Raw genomic sequence first — 15,411 nt, forward strand, 5'->3', positions numbered from 1 at the left:
AACAGTCTAAGATGCCTAACATGCACAGGTAAGTTGTTATAATTAATTTGTTAACTGCCTCGTTCAGTCTGTAGGTGACTTACAATCAAGTTGGAAACATTACCAAAAAAAATGAACACATAGCAACCATCAGTGACAAAACTTTGTAACAATATAAAAACAGCAACATTTTTTAAAAAAATAATTCAAAAGTGTTGTGAGCATCCAGTGGCATACTCTGGGAAAGCTGGCTAGTACTACAATATTATACAGCCATGAGACTGGCTGTATACTATAGCCAGCATGGATTTTTCACATTTCACAATGTTAAATTGAAAATACCCCCATGCCATTCTGCTGCTTCCCATAAGCTCATTTCAAAAGAAAGCCTTACAAAACTTGTAGTCCTGAACTCAGAAAGGCTTGCTTAACAACCCTCTAAAATATTTATTTAATTGACTTCCGGGAAGGGTGACTTAGCCTGTGCCTGCTTTTGAGACGGGCTCCTGCCTCAAAAGAAGCTTATTCAGATATATCAGTCAGTTTTTTCTTTTTTTTTTGACTGATTAAACTTCTCCCGGGTAGGGAGAAACGAAGAGATTAACCTCAAAGCCTATTTTTGTTGGGACGACCAGATCTCATTAATTTATGGGACGAGGTCCAGCCGACGAAGGTGGGACGGATTTTCAACAGCAAGCTCTATCTGTTAAAGCGAACGTTCATCTTATCTTCTAAGAGAGAACGCACTAACAGGCAAGCACCCTTCTTTCTATATTTTTCTTTTACTTGACTTAAATTGTTGCTGTTTAAAAGAGATTTGCCAGATTGATCGGTTTTTGACATCTCACTGGGGAGCCGTAACTTCTCTCTGCTACGCACTAATTAATAGCTTATCTCTGTTTTTGTTGCAAAAAGCTGTCCTGGATTTGCATTCTAAAGATATACACAGAAGAGGGATTTCTATTCCAGATTTTTATTTTGAAAAATATTATACTGTTTTGAGACTACTCTCTTTTTGGTCTATTTTATTTTGACGAATCTGTTTCTTGACGATTGCCATTAATTGTTTCGATCCTGGGAACTGCATTTTGTTTACTTAACTATTGGAGAGATAAGGCTGTCTGCTCTGTTTATACTGTGATGTCACCAAGTTTGGAGTATTAACCCAATTGTTGCTGAAATAAGAAGTGGTTTTCCTATATTTTTCTTTTAAAATGGCAATTAAGAAAGTGGCTGAGAATCTGGAAATAACTATGTTTCAGAAAATAATGGATGAGATTGAGATAACGAAAATTGAATTGAGTAAAATGAAGCAGGAGATTAAAGATATAAGGGTCCCTGTGAGAGAGGTGACCCTGGAAGGGGTCCCTGTGAGAGAGGAGACCCCGGAGATTGGAACAGGGGTCCCTGTGAGAGAGGAGACCCTGGAGACTGGAATAGGGGTCCCTGTGAGAGAGGAGATCCCGGAGATTGGAACAAACGTGGAACAGGAACAAGATTTGGAGTCTATGGACTTTAGAAATAAAATCTATTGTTTGGAACTCAATGTTATCTCTGAAGAAATTAATGAAGATTCTAGAGATAAAGTTATCAATGGCATGGATTATCTTCTGGACTGGAATGATGTGATGGAGCCCAATATAGAGAAAACCTATGGAATTAACTGCAGCCATGTGACAATGGAAAAACTTTTAAGAGATGACCCAGTGTATTTTGAAAAAAAGAACAGAGATATGATTTTACAGCAGTATTTCAGCAACCTATTCAGAATGGATGGCAAGAAAATATTTGGGATAGAGGTAATTCCCATCAGACTCTTACTATATGACTATGGCTTTGACAGCAAGATTATTATGGAATACTGATAATGGAAGATTGGATATTGAAATTACTGGACTTAACAAGACTACTGAAGATGGAAGATGGAAAATGGAACTAATAGAGATAATAGAACAATGGCTACTGAAATTACTGAACCTAACAGATTCTGATGTGATGGATTAATTGAAATGTTTATTTTGACTATGGTTATGACAATAAGATTATCATAATTAGTAATGAGATGGATTAATCGATATGCTTATCTGGAAAAAAAATTGATAGATATATTTCTTAAAGAATTGAAACCTCTCTTTGACTTTTTGTGGAAAGAATAAAGTAATGTTTATGAGATTTGATGATTAAGTAAGATAACTACTGGAGGAAAGTGATTTTATAATATGACTTAAGAGACAGGATTGTTATATATTATAGACTTATAACTGATTTGATCTTTGACAAATGGGAAGTCAATATTTTACTCTTTATTTTTTATTTTTGTTTTTTTTTTCTTTTTTTTCTTTTTGTTTAACTATTTTTGATTTTGTTTTTTGTCTTTGAATGTTTTATGATTTTGTTTTGTATGTTTTATGAAAATCTGAATAAAAATTATTGAAAAAAAAAATAAAATATTTATTTAATTAATTTTATTATGTACGTGTTTGATTTTATTTTTGTAAGCCTTCCTGAGTGCCTTATTGTAGGGTAGAAGGGCGGGATAGAAATATTTTAAATAAATAAATAAAATAATCCTATTACTGACCTTGCCTGATACTCTCATCTTCATCTTCTGCAGTTTAATAGTTAAAAAAATGCCTGGCTGATTTCTAATTAATTTAAGAAATTTAACATTGAAGATAAGGGGTTGAACATGCTCAGAAAGAACCGTCAATGTTCTAAAACCAGGCTCACAACTGTTGGCTTGGCTAATCAGGTAGCCATACCCAAGCCAGACATTTTTTCTACTTTAAACAGTCATGGCTTCTCCCAAATAATTCTGGGAAGTGTAGTTTGTGAAGGGTGCTGAGAGTTGTTAGGAGACTCCTACTCACTCATTCTCTCTTCTCCTCCTCCCCCATGGTCAGTGTCACCTATCCTGAGCATGATTGCATAGGAGTAAATCCACTGAACCCAATATGCATGCAAATGATCAAACCTGCCCTCCCCTCCCATCTACTTCCACCCTCCTCCTCCCCTCTGCCCTTTCTTCTCTCCTACCCCTACCCCTACCCCTGCCGTTCCTCTTTCTCCTCTCCCCATCAGTTTCACCTATCCTGATTGCAGGGGAGTAAATCCCACTGAACTCAATAAGCATGCAAATGATCAATCCATTCCCAGCAAATTTGCACAGGATCAGCATGAGAATTGCTGAAAATAGCAGTCATGTATCAAGTTCTCTTGCTGCTCCATAATATCTCCATAATATCAGACTTACCATGTCATTTCCCTGTGTTTCCACCTCCCTTGTCACACCTTTAATCTATAGCGTTGGTTGTTGCTATTGAGGACTGGGAAACTACCAAGTTAAGCTTGAATAAGAGTTATAGGGGAGGGAAAAATAATTATTACAAATGTCTATTCTTACAGGTGTCCAAAGGGCAATAGCTCCTTACTAGTCTGAAGAGCAGATTCCCCCCCCCCTTGAATTTACCAGCATGAGGGCTCCTAGCCTTTTCAAAATGGACTGGAATCACAGGAAGACTCTCATCTTTCTCTCTGAACCTTACAGCTATGAATAGATTTGGTGTGGGTAACCTCTAGCTTGTGGACCAACTGCGGCCCCCAGGCCTTCCCATTTGGCCCCCAAGGCCATTTTGGGGAAGTCACGCCTCCTCTCTTTACATCTGACTTCATACATGATGTCAGATGTGGGGTAAGGGTGGGGCTTCAAAGGAACAATTGGGAGCTTAAAGTGGACTCCCACTTGTTCCTTTGCTAGAAGGCATGCTCCCAAACTCTGCTCAGCTGATAGGTCATAACAGCACATTTTCCATTGAATGGAAACCACTTCTCCCTCCCAGCGTGCTTAACCAGCAGTGGCTGTGGCAGGGAGGGGAGAAAAAATTCTCTGCTTCTTTCCCTCCCCCCACCTCCGCCACTGTCACCACTGGAGAGAAAGGAAATAATTTTCTCCCCTTTTCCCACCCCTGCTGCACTAGGCTACATGAGAAAGGATTACATTGCAAAATGCAGGCTTTCTTCTTTCCCTTGCAGCAGCAGCAGCAGCAGCAGCAGCAGCAGCACTGTGAAGGAGGTTGGTGGGAGGGAAGAATTCTTTCTCCCCTTTGCCCCCCTTCACCCCTGCTGGGAAGTGAGAGAAGAGAGCCCGCATTTTAAATTGCAGGCTTCTTTCACAAGCTTTCCTGGGTGCTTGGGAACCTCTTAAAAGGATTTTGACTGGGGGGGGACAACTCACCTGTCCATCAAGTAGCATCATAATGATGCCATGTGATGGACAGGTGAACAGTCCCACCCACCTGTCAAATTTGGCCCACAAGGCCGATCCTGATATGGATTTGGCCCACAAGGCCGATCCTGATAAGGATCTGGTCCATGGAGCCCAAAAGGTTCTTCGCTCCTGGAATAGATAAACCAATAGTGAGGAACTTGTGGCCCATCAAATTTGTTGGATACCAGCTTCCATCAGTCTCAGCCAGCATGGCCAGTGGCCAGGGATGAGGGGAGATGTAGACCAATATCTGGAGGGCCACAGATTCCTCATCCCTGATATAAACTGAAGGACAAATTTGGAGGGAAACTTGTGGAAACTCTTGTGGGGAAAAGGCTTTGATTTGCCAGTAGTTCTCTTTTCCAGTGGAAAGAAAGGGACTGATACTGAGAAGTACTGTTATAATAGCAGTCAAGCTAGCTCATTCCTCACCATGAGTGGCACCAAGTCACCTGTGGGATGGAAATCTGTTTTCCAGCTCCTTTCTAGGCTAACTAGACAGAGGTAAGTTTGGCAAGTCCACTGTGCCTCCTGTCTAACAAGTCCAACAAAACTGCAAAAAACTGGAAAGCAGTAATTGCCACCCCACAGGCTGCATAGTTCACCTTGTCACCCACTCCTGTGCTATCCCATCCTGTGGGATAAGACAGGCAGAAGGCCTCACCATCGTGAACATTCAAATTTCACCTTCTTTGGATGCCACTCCCTTCATACCCCCCTTTTCCAACCATCTTTTCAGATAAATAGGAATAAAAGATGTTTTAAACATTATATAGAAGACAAAACTCTGAGGAAACACTACAAAAATGGTGGTTCCTCTCTGAATGATATGACCCAACTAGCATGATTGGAACCTCACATTCTCTTGAAGCCAGATTAACCTGGTCTCCTAGCCAGAGAGTGATGCTAGTCAAACTGTAAACGATGCTATCTGGACATCTAAGAGACAGTTTGACATAGCAACAGCAGCCCTTGTGGAATGTAACCTGGAGTGGGAGTTGCATGGAAGTAGAGGGCTCACATGGAGAATCATGCCAAAGACAACAGGGTGAAGTCAAATACTAAGGCAACAAACTGAGTAGACAGAAGTTATGAGAGACTTGACTGCAGGTTTAATGGAAACAATGCAGCTCCAATATGCTATGACAAACCTGATGTGATCCAGTTTCTGCAAAACAACATACTACATAATGTACATAATTCTGCTCCTGACTTTTCCATTTGCATGAAAAACATTTTTATAGTATGAATAAATGGCAGAGAAGGTGATATATTAGCTCAGTGGTTTGCAAATGTAACTCTGTTGTATTGCTTCTGGTCTGTGCAAGTTACTTGGGAGTTGAGAAGGAAAGGACATGCACACCAACAGGAATTTGGACAGTAGACTTTATTAGAAACTTTTTCTTCATTCTTCGGTAAATTCACATTAAAATATGCTGAAGGCAGCTCAGTCTAAACATTCGACATTCTGCCTTTACAACAACTTCCAGTTAAAAACTAGATAAATGATCAGGCAGGTAACTTTGAACAGAGTAGGAAATGGAGAAAAGAAAGCAGTGTCTTTAAAAAATAAGTTGATCCCGATGAATGAATACATATTATAAGCAGTGGAGAGAAGGACAAAATGCCCCCCCCTGGAGAAATAATATAAAATTGGATACTCTCTACAGAGTGTTGACCAAATGCGCAAAATACTATGTCACATACATAAAAAAAAAAATCCAGTATTTGGAATGACAAAATTTGTTCGAAATGAAACAGTGATATGATATTTCAATGGGGAGAACTGGTCTTGAAAACACTGAATGATCAGCCTAATTGGCAACAAGTTAAGCTAGAGAATACTGATTTGAGGAAACTCCATCCCCCTGAGGCAAGAGGGAAAAAACATCTTAAATACACCAGGTTAACTGGTTTGCAGATTGAGTTGATTTACTCTGGAAAAAGAGTAAGATCAACTACCTTTAAAATAAGACACAGCTTATTTTAAAATAATTTAAAATATGGCAGGTGGTGTACCAAGAGCATGGTTTTCTGAAAAGGCAGAGCACCTAAAAGTAAAGGCCACAATCTAGCAGTTCCAACGCAGCTCCAATGCTCCATGTGCACAAGGGTTCCCCATTTCCTTCTACAGAGTGCATGATAATCTGGTGTGCACACTGGAGCATTTCCTTCACAAATGAGAACAAGCAGCCCCTATGTGTCAAGTACAACTGATGACTACAGAAAAGGTGATTTCTTGGCATATTAAATCTCCATGTGAAATTGTTCTGGTTTTCAGAAACCTCCAAACAATGGTTATTTCTTTTGCTAGTAATATAGTAACCATACAGTAATCTGTACAAAAGATTTTTTCTTGTATAAGGGCTGCTTCTGGGGATTAGAACTTCATCTGATGCATATCTAATGCCAGACCTAGGTCAATATATAACTCATCTTTGGATCTGACCTGTGAAAACAAGCAAACTTTGGATTCTGCATAACAAGGCTGCTAACAGTGTAGGCAACAATTATTTCATTGAAAGATCTAAACCACTTCAAAGATTTTTCACATTCCTTAGTAGTCTCCATAATGTTCTGCCATGGTTGATTTAAAATTAAAAATTAAATAACACTCAAAATATCCACCACAAAGATTTATATTTTTATGTAAACAATTTCTACCATTTAGAAGTCTAGAACTCATTTTACTGATATTGTAAATAATTTTTCAGAGACTGGGGCAAAGGTAGAGTTTCTATATCATGCAGACGTTCTCTGCCCAGAGCAAAGCGAATTGATCTTCGGCACAGGTCCATTAAAGGCAGGGGTTCCGCTGAAAAATAAAACAGAAGATATAGCATCAAAACTTATTTTCCTTTCTTTCCTTCATTAATTATAAATGTGCATGGTAATTTTCCCTAGGCAAAAGGAATAGTTATTTAATTGACATTGCAGTGGAATAATCTGTAGGCCTTAAAACATGCACGAAACACTTGAATTTGTCACAGAAGGAAAGCTATACCTTAGCAAAGCTTTCACCACTTGGGTGCCCTCCAGCTGTTTTAGACTCCCATCAGTCCTAGCCAGCACAGTAAAAGCTGCCTTAGGAGTAGAATGGCAAAATAATGCCTTAGAGAGCAATCCTAACTATAGGGAGCAGGTATAACTTAGGCCAGCATAAGTTACCCCATTCCAAACTCCATTCAGGAGCCTTTGGGAAGGGCTACTGCAGCAGAGCCGGCAAGTGAGCATTGGCCTGAGTTTTGAGGACTGGGCCCTATGTCACATGACCGAGCTGAACAGGGTGTGGAACAGGTGTAAATCTCTCCTTGCCACTCCCCTGGAGTGCTCCCTTTTGGGGACTTACGCTGGCGTCAGTTACGCCAGCTTAAGTTTTAACAGTTTATCTCTGGCTCAGCTGGGGTGTGGGACTTATGCCGGCATAGTCCTGGCTCAGCCAAGAAAGCCCAAGTTTTACCAAATCCAAACTCTTTCACACTGGAGGATTGGCTTTGGACTGCGCTGTTACTCAGCATAATACAGAGCAGCCCTGACTGTACATTCTCTAACGGTGTGAGTCACACTTATAAATTCACAAATTTGGAAGTTGAGATTCTAAAATAATGACCAAAAAAATCACACAAGATCCTTTAAATAAATTTAGAAAACAATATTCTTTACAACTGGATTAGCAGATCCCTGGCCTTCAGATGTCATGTTTTTCTTTCTTTTAAACATTGAGGAAAAGAAAATGAAGAGTAATGGAACTTCTAAAGCAGGGTAGCCAAAGTGGTGCTCTCCAGATGTTCTTGGACTCCCACCATCCCTCATAATTGGTCATGTTGGATGGAGCTGATGGGAGTTGGAATCCAACAACATCTGGAAGGCACCATGTTGACTATCCCTGTTCTAAAGGAAGCCTTTCAGAATAACATGGCTTTTCTTTCCAGAACTTGGGAGTAAAAAAAATTCCAGGAATTTCCTCCCTTATTCCCTGGTAATAAAAACATTGTGTTATTTGACTAGAAAGACAGTTTGCATTAAACAGTCTTATGCAAATATATATGCAAGAATCTCAAAGTTGCACTAGCATTAAAGCACACACACATATTTATGACAATTTTGTTTCAGTGCCTGTTCTCATTCCAACGCTAGAGTTTCTTAAGGTCCAGCATCTTATAGTGCAATGGTGCTTTCATAGAAATGAAAAGGGACATTAAAGAAAATAGAGTGTACTACACTGAAAATGGGGAAACGTAGGAAACATTTCAAATCATTTCACTATCTTTTTTGGGGAGGGGTGGTGGGGAAAATGGCTAAAGTTTTTTCAGGCTCTGTACAAGATAAAACTCCAAGCACATTGGGACAACATTGCTTTTAAAATGCCAGGGGATGTTCACACATGAAGGCCTTTCACATTCACTGGAGCTACTAGATCAGGACGTGCGTCTATAATAACATTTTGTGGATTATCGCTCAGAAACACCATCTTGGACTCAATGACAAGGCTGAAACCATGATTAAAGATTTGACAGTACAGTAGGGCCCTGCTTTCCGGCATTCCGTTTTCCGGCGTTCCGCTGATGTGGCGGCTTTCAGTTAGGGGAAATTCCCCATTATAAAGCCGATTTTGCAGCATTTTGGCATCATTTTCACACAACGCAACCCATTATAGTCAATGGGTTCCGCTTTACAGCGATTTCCACTTTACGGTAGGGGCTTGGTCCCTAACCCGCCATATAAGCGGGGCCCTATTGTAGTTAAAATTCCTGGTGGTCTCAGGATATTAGGAAACTACTATGTTTCAAACAGAAGCAAATGTATATAGGCACAAGCAATTTGCTGCTCAACTAGAGCCTTACAAGAGTGTTACCAGAAACAAAAATATAAGCAAATGGTAAAAATACCCCCCCAAAATCAGCATATTCTTGCAGCAGCTGCTAACTTTCAGCCTTCAAACATAGTTTTCTAAGTTGATATTTTAAAGTGTTTTCTTCCCTACCCCCGCTTCATTCTTAACACACACACACACAAGTTACAGACAGGATTTACAATAATTAGATCCAACATCTTAACAGGAAGATTGATACTGTTGGCAGTTAAGCACATTTGTAACAAACTGGAAAAAATGGGATGAAAGTGCTACTTCAACAATGCAATGGCTGTAAATTATTTAATTGTCTGAGCTTAAAATAATGTAGCAGATGTACATAGATTTGTACATTTCCCACAGAGGAAGACTCTCATATAGTAAGGGAAAATAATTCTGCATACAATGGATAGATACTTTTCAGAAAGTATTACATATTTTATTATGTAACGTTGTATTTTACTTTTCTTGTAAATTGCTTTGGGATTCTTTTTGGTTGTGAGAAGCAATAAATAAGCCAATAAAACTAAAACAACAGCAACTTTAAAAACCCTTTAAACCACACTTAATACAACCTGTGCATCTGGGATGGGAAAGCTGGGAAACGGCATATTCAGGTATTTCACTAAATCCTGCATTAGTTATGCCTTTTAAGACCACCGGTCAATTCTAGCCTCCCAACTGGAAATAAAACTTTTTTTAAAATCTCATTATTTTTTAACTACTGGTAAATCTACACTAGTTTTTTCATCAGCTTTCAGTTTTTAGCTATATCAAATTAATTCCTGGTCATGACCTGAACTCATGAATAATCATCTTATATCTAGACTGTTCTTTTCTTTTTTTTTTACTTTCTGACTCTTCACACACATCCCTGCCATCCCAAGCTGTATTTTAGTTAAAAGAGCTGAATATCTGGTAATCTAAAGCTCAAAGTTTCATTTCCACTTCTTGCCTTAGCATGGATGGAGCAGGAGAGTTCAGAAAATGCATTCTGTGGAAGAGCATACCACTGTGATTACAGCAGCTTTCACCAACCATGTGTCTTCCAGATGTCTTGGTCTACAACTCCCATCATTTCCAGTTTTAGTCCAAAACATCTGGAGGGCACCAGGTTGGCAAAGTCTGGATTACTTCACCTATAACTAGCAGAGAAGCCTCATGACTTGATCCATGTCTTTGGTACTGTCAGAATCCCACCTGTTGCCACCACTTTGTCACGGTCCCACCTCAGGGTCCTGCTCTCTTAATGGTTCTCTCACTGGCTCTAGCAAAGATCTCTCAAGATCCCACTGCTAGGCAGCACTACCAGACACTCCCTGTAAACAATATTGCCTTGAGACTGTGCCTTAGTGTCCTCCTGATACATTGTGTCTGGGTGCACTTGCAGGCCACAACCCCCCTGTATCTTTGTGCCTATAAAGAATACAGCCCTGGGTAGCTCTGGATATTATTTATTTATTATTATTATTATTATTTAGTTGCATTTCTAAACCGCCCTATAGCTAGCAGCTCCCAGGGCGGTGTACAACATGATAAAACCACAATATTTAAAATACAGCAAGTGTGTATTGCGCAAACAATATAAAACATTATATAAACAAAGTAAAAGAAAACTAGAAATAAAATAAATAAGATTAAAAGCATAAAATACATTAAAATGCCTGGGTGAAGAGGTGGGTTTTTACCTGGCACCGGAAAGATGACAGGGAAGGCGTCAGGCGTATCTCATCTGGGAGGGCATTCCATAATTCGGGGGCCACCACCGAAAAGGCCCTAGATCTTGTTACTGTTCTCCGGGCCTCTGTATGGGTTGGGACCCAGAGAAGGGCCTTAGACGTCGAGCGGAGTGAATGGGTAGGAACATAGCGAAAGAGGCGTTCCATCAGATATTGCGGTCCAGTGCCGTTAAGGGCTTTATAGGTAAGGACCAACACTTTGAATCTGGCCCTGGATACCTGATGATGTTACACTATCTCTTCACCACTGCCACCATTGATACTGTTTCCCAACCTTGGTATATGCCCTGCCCACCCTTCTGGTCTGTGTAAACCCAGCCAAGGATCAGGCGTTAGGTAAACCAAGAAATATTTATTTATATACACAGGGAATAACAAGATTACTTAAAGGTATAGTCAACAAGTGTGTGGTTTCATAAGATGCGTTACTCTTTATGTTTCTAGTCATCAATAACCCGCCTCACTACCCGCCTAATTCAATCCACCCTCCAAAACCCAGAACCAGCCAACGAACTCCTAAACCCACCAACTAAAAGCATCCAACTCTCAACTGGCATCCTCTCATTTACACCTTCAGACCCTCAAGCACTCAGCCAATCATAATACAACACGCATCAACATTCCAACCCATGTACTCCTCCCTCTCACTCAGTCCACTTACCTCATTTACTCTAATAAACTCACACTTACCATATTTACAGTATTATAAATACAGGGGCATCACAGATAAATTCTGTTCTAATATGTCTTATGGAAATGATAAAAAATGTCAGCACACCTGTTATAATCATAGACTTGTAGAATTGGAAGGGGCCTATAATGGCATCGAGTCTAACCCCCTGCTCAAGGCAGGAATCCAAATTAAAGTTGCCTCTTGAATGCCTCCAGTGTTGCTATTTAATAGGTAAGGACACTAAAAAACACTGTCAGTTTACTGGGGGGAAAGCACAACTAGATAATACTCTGTTTACTGGGAGACCTTACACCACCATAACACTATTTTTATTTTAAATTTATAATGTGCCTTTCCTCCTCAAAGGGAGCCCAGGCCAGCTCACAATGATTACATAAAAAACATATAAAACAGCACCATATATTGCAGACAGCAGTAATAACCAGCAGTATAAAAACTTCATAAAACTATCAGCCAAAAGCCTGTATAAACATTTTTTTAAAAAAGTATGTTTCCTGAATACAGATTGATTTCCCTTGGGAAAGAGTTCCATAGCTAGGTTATCACCACTGACAATGCCCTATCTCGGGTTTTCATTCTTCATTCTATTCTTACTGATGGCACTGTGAGTTGGGCCTCTCTAACCTAAAACCTGTGATTTGGGGAACAGTACTGGTGAAGGTGCCCTTTTGAATCTTGGTCCCAAGTCATTTAAGGCTTTGTATACTGGAGTAGGGCCCCACTCATACAGCAGGTTACGTTCCGGACCCCCGACATAAAGCGAAAACCGCTGTAAAGCAGATCCCATTGACTTACATTGACCAAAATGGTGCCTGGCGGCAAAAAAACGCCATAAAAGCCAAACAAGCGCTGTAAAGCAGGGCCTTTCTACAATTCACAACTGCTGTATTAGCGGAACACTGTAAAGCGAAGCGCTGTAAAGCGGGGCCCTACTGTATTAGCAACTCGAATTGGGCCCAGTAGCTCACAGGCAGGCAGCGTGCCTGCATCCTGAGGATAGGGATGGTTCAATCTACTCTTGCCACACTGCAGGTAAAGGTATTCTGCACCAGTTGAAGCTTCCAGACTGTAGAGAGCATTGCAGTAAACTGAGAGGACAAACTCTCTTGGTGCAGGTTGTAACTGGCAAACCAGCTGGAGCTGGGTGTAAGTCCTCCTTGCTATGAAGCCACCTATGCCTCAGTGACAGCGTAGAATCCACAAATAGCTGAACTTTTCTTGGTTATTATGAGGGATCAGTAGATTACCCCACTTCTATCCTGAACCTATGCTGAGATACAAACATCACTTAATTTTGTTCCACTGGTATTCTGACAGAATTAGATATTTCAGAACGTCAGAACAGATTTTGTGTGCAGTGAAGAATAAAGAAATAGGCAATAAATTCAAACCTAAGTCATTTTTTTAAAGTTTGATTTTTTAGACTTTGAACACAAATTTGTGCAACTGCACTATTACACACATCGTGCAAATTAAAAAAAGAAAAATACAGGATTGAAAGTATTTTTTTAAAAATTGTGTGGCTTTTGCCAAAGAGAGTTCAATTTTAAGATTTTGGTGTGCTTTTACAGCAAAGTGACAGAAAAAGGAAGTAGGAATCCACACCTAATCTGGCTTGCCGAATTCCAGAAGACCTACTTCTAGAGCAATAACGACATTTTGAGTTCTGTTTCAGTAAACAAATCTGGTACGGTGGAACTCCAGAATACAGGCCAGAATCTATCACCAGTACAGCAACATTCAGCAAGGCAAAAATAGCACAGATTAGTGGGACATTTTATGGCTTGTCCATTGAGGAAAGAATTTCCAATACGTGAAAGTTGTTCACCTGAACAGTTTAACAATTTCTGAAAAAAAGGTTTGGCTATAAAAAAAGCTATAGGCACTTACTTCAGACTGACCGCATGCATAACGTTTTAAAGTTGGGGTTGTTTAGTCGACTCTGCTGGCTCTATTAGCTTCTTGTAACATTTTATTGTTTTGTTTTGGCATGACAAAGCTTTATTTCATACATCTGTATAGATGAAGGGTGGGTTATAAATATTTTAAAATAAATAAATAAATGTAATGACTTTCCAAACTTGCCTATATCACTATGACAACTATTAAGGAGAGAAACAGTACTAGCTATGGCAAAGCAAAGTTTGCATGGTCACATCTAAAAATGGAATGTGATGATCTCGAGATGCACATTTCATATGCTTTCATACACAGTGGTAATATCCATTGTACAACAGATTCATGAGTAAAGCAGTCTTTGAATTCAGTTTTCTGAATAATATGAGCCAAGATGCAACGCATCATACAGTGAAACATGAGTTCCTGCTGCTGAGGCACATGCACAAAAAACCCTTCACCAGCTATGCAGTCTTCCCTTCCAATTTATCGACATATGAACAGCTGGAAGCTATTGTGATGTCTTCTTCTTCAAAAAAAAAAGTAAAATTAATGGGCAACAGATGGCATAATCCTGTTATCAGCAAAGACTGAGAAAAATCATTTAGTGACTTCAGCAGTTACTTTCTAGGGCAGGTGAAAATTTACTATATCCCACCTTACCTTATTACATTTAATTGACTTAAAGAAAATCATTAAAAACTGGCTGCCATCCCAAGAAGATTTCTGATGAAACAGGCTGCTGCCTATGGATGTTCATGTCATGAGGAAGCCAGAATTCTAAGAAGGTACCACAGTATTCCTCAGCCAAATCTTGAGCTTCAGATGCACCCTTGATTCACACTCGGTGTCCTCTATCATCATCATCATCTATTACCCACTCTTCACCGAAAAGGTCCCATGGTGGGTTACAAGAATTTTAAAATACAACATTAAAAACAATTTAACAACAGCCTAAAATCCCCAAATAGGATGGGTCCTAAAAATACATATTTCAAGTGTCAATGGCTAGGGTAAAGAGGTGCATCTTCAGCACAACTTAGTGGCCACGATAGAGAATGACCCCTCCAGGGCCACTCCTGTAGGCTTCCTTGGGTTTTGGAACTGCCAAATGGGCCCCCTCTGCTGATCTCAACACCTGAGACGGTCTGTAGGGAAGAAGGCGGTCTTTCAGAACAGCATGAAAGAGAGTGTGTGTGTCCAAAATGGCTTCATCAACAAGTTATGAAGTTTATACACCAAACTGTCTCATGATTACCAGAGAATACCTACACAGGAGTCTTAGATCAGGAAATAGCAATTCACACACAAATAACATCTGGATCAGTAGCATCATCCAGGGAATAAATTTCTCCTACAATAAAATCAGCTTACAAGCAAAACCATCAAGTAGAGATCATATGTTGCCATTTACTTTTAGGACATCTTTAGACGTCTGGCAAATATCTCTAAACAGTTGTGTTCAGCTTTGGTCTCATGAAGGAGCCTATGGATCAAGATGGCAAGGCACATTGGTTGCCACACACAAAAACCCAATCTGTATGATTACCTATGTTAGTTAAACATTGAATATAAGTTTTACCACAAATTGTCATGGAAATAACTGCAAAAACCATTGCATGGTGATTTGTCTTTTTTCGTAGTGAGCCGAAACTTTTGCTTGACATGTGTCAATAGTTATTTATGGCAGCAAGAACATGCATCTCCTCTTCCCCCTTTTTTTGCTAAATTATATACTAGCTTTTCACCTTGCCACCACAGAAAAGGGTACATTTCCTTGTAGCTGTTGCATATGGCTGGCCAAAAAAGAAGAAAAACTACAGATACAAGAAGTCCAGTACATTTGAATACCTCATTTATTTCAGAAGCAGAGTTGGCCCAAGGCCTATCTAATTAGTTTCATTAATGTTCCTGCAAAAAAACCCTTAATTCTGTTTAATGTGGTCTTTGCCCCTGTGTAAAGAAAGATAATACATCAAGGTAT

At 39.7% G+C, this 15,411-nt stretch overlaps 1 protein-coding gene and 1 long non-coding RNA gene across 2 annotated transcripts in view; one reads left to right on the forward strand and one right to left on the reverse strand.

Moving 5' to 3' along the window:
- The window catches only part of LOC133389329 (uncharacterized), a 118,666-nt gene that overhangs the window by 79,158 nt on the left and 24,097 nt on the right, over nt 1–15,411 (forward strand). The window lies entirely within an intron of this gene.
- The window catches only part of SPSB4 (splA/ryanodine receptor domain and SOCS box containing 4), a 95,087-nt gene continuing 85,302 nt past the window's right edge, over nt 5,627–15,411 (reverse strand). Inside the window, exon 3 of the mRNA XM_061636769.1 lies at nt 5,627–7,061. Coding sequence (XP_061492753.1) covers nt 6,934–7,061 — 128 coding nt within the window. The 3' untranslated portion in view covers nt 5,627–6,933. The remainder of the gene's footprint in view (nt 7,062–15,411) is intronic.

Source organism: Rhineura floridana, chromosome 7 (assembly GCF_030035675.1).
Source record: "Rhineura floridana isolate rRhiFlo1 chromosome 7, rRhiFlo1.hap2, whole genome shotgun sequence".
NCBI classification, from domain to species: Eukaryota; Metazoa; Chordata; class Lepidosauria; order Squamata; family Rhineuridae; genus Rhineura; species Rhineura floridana.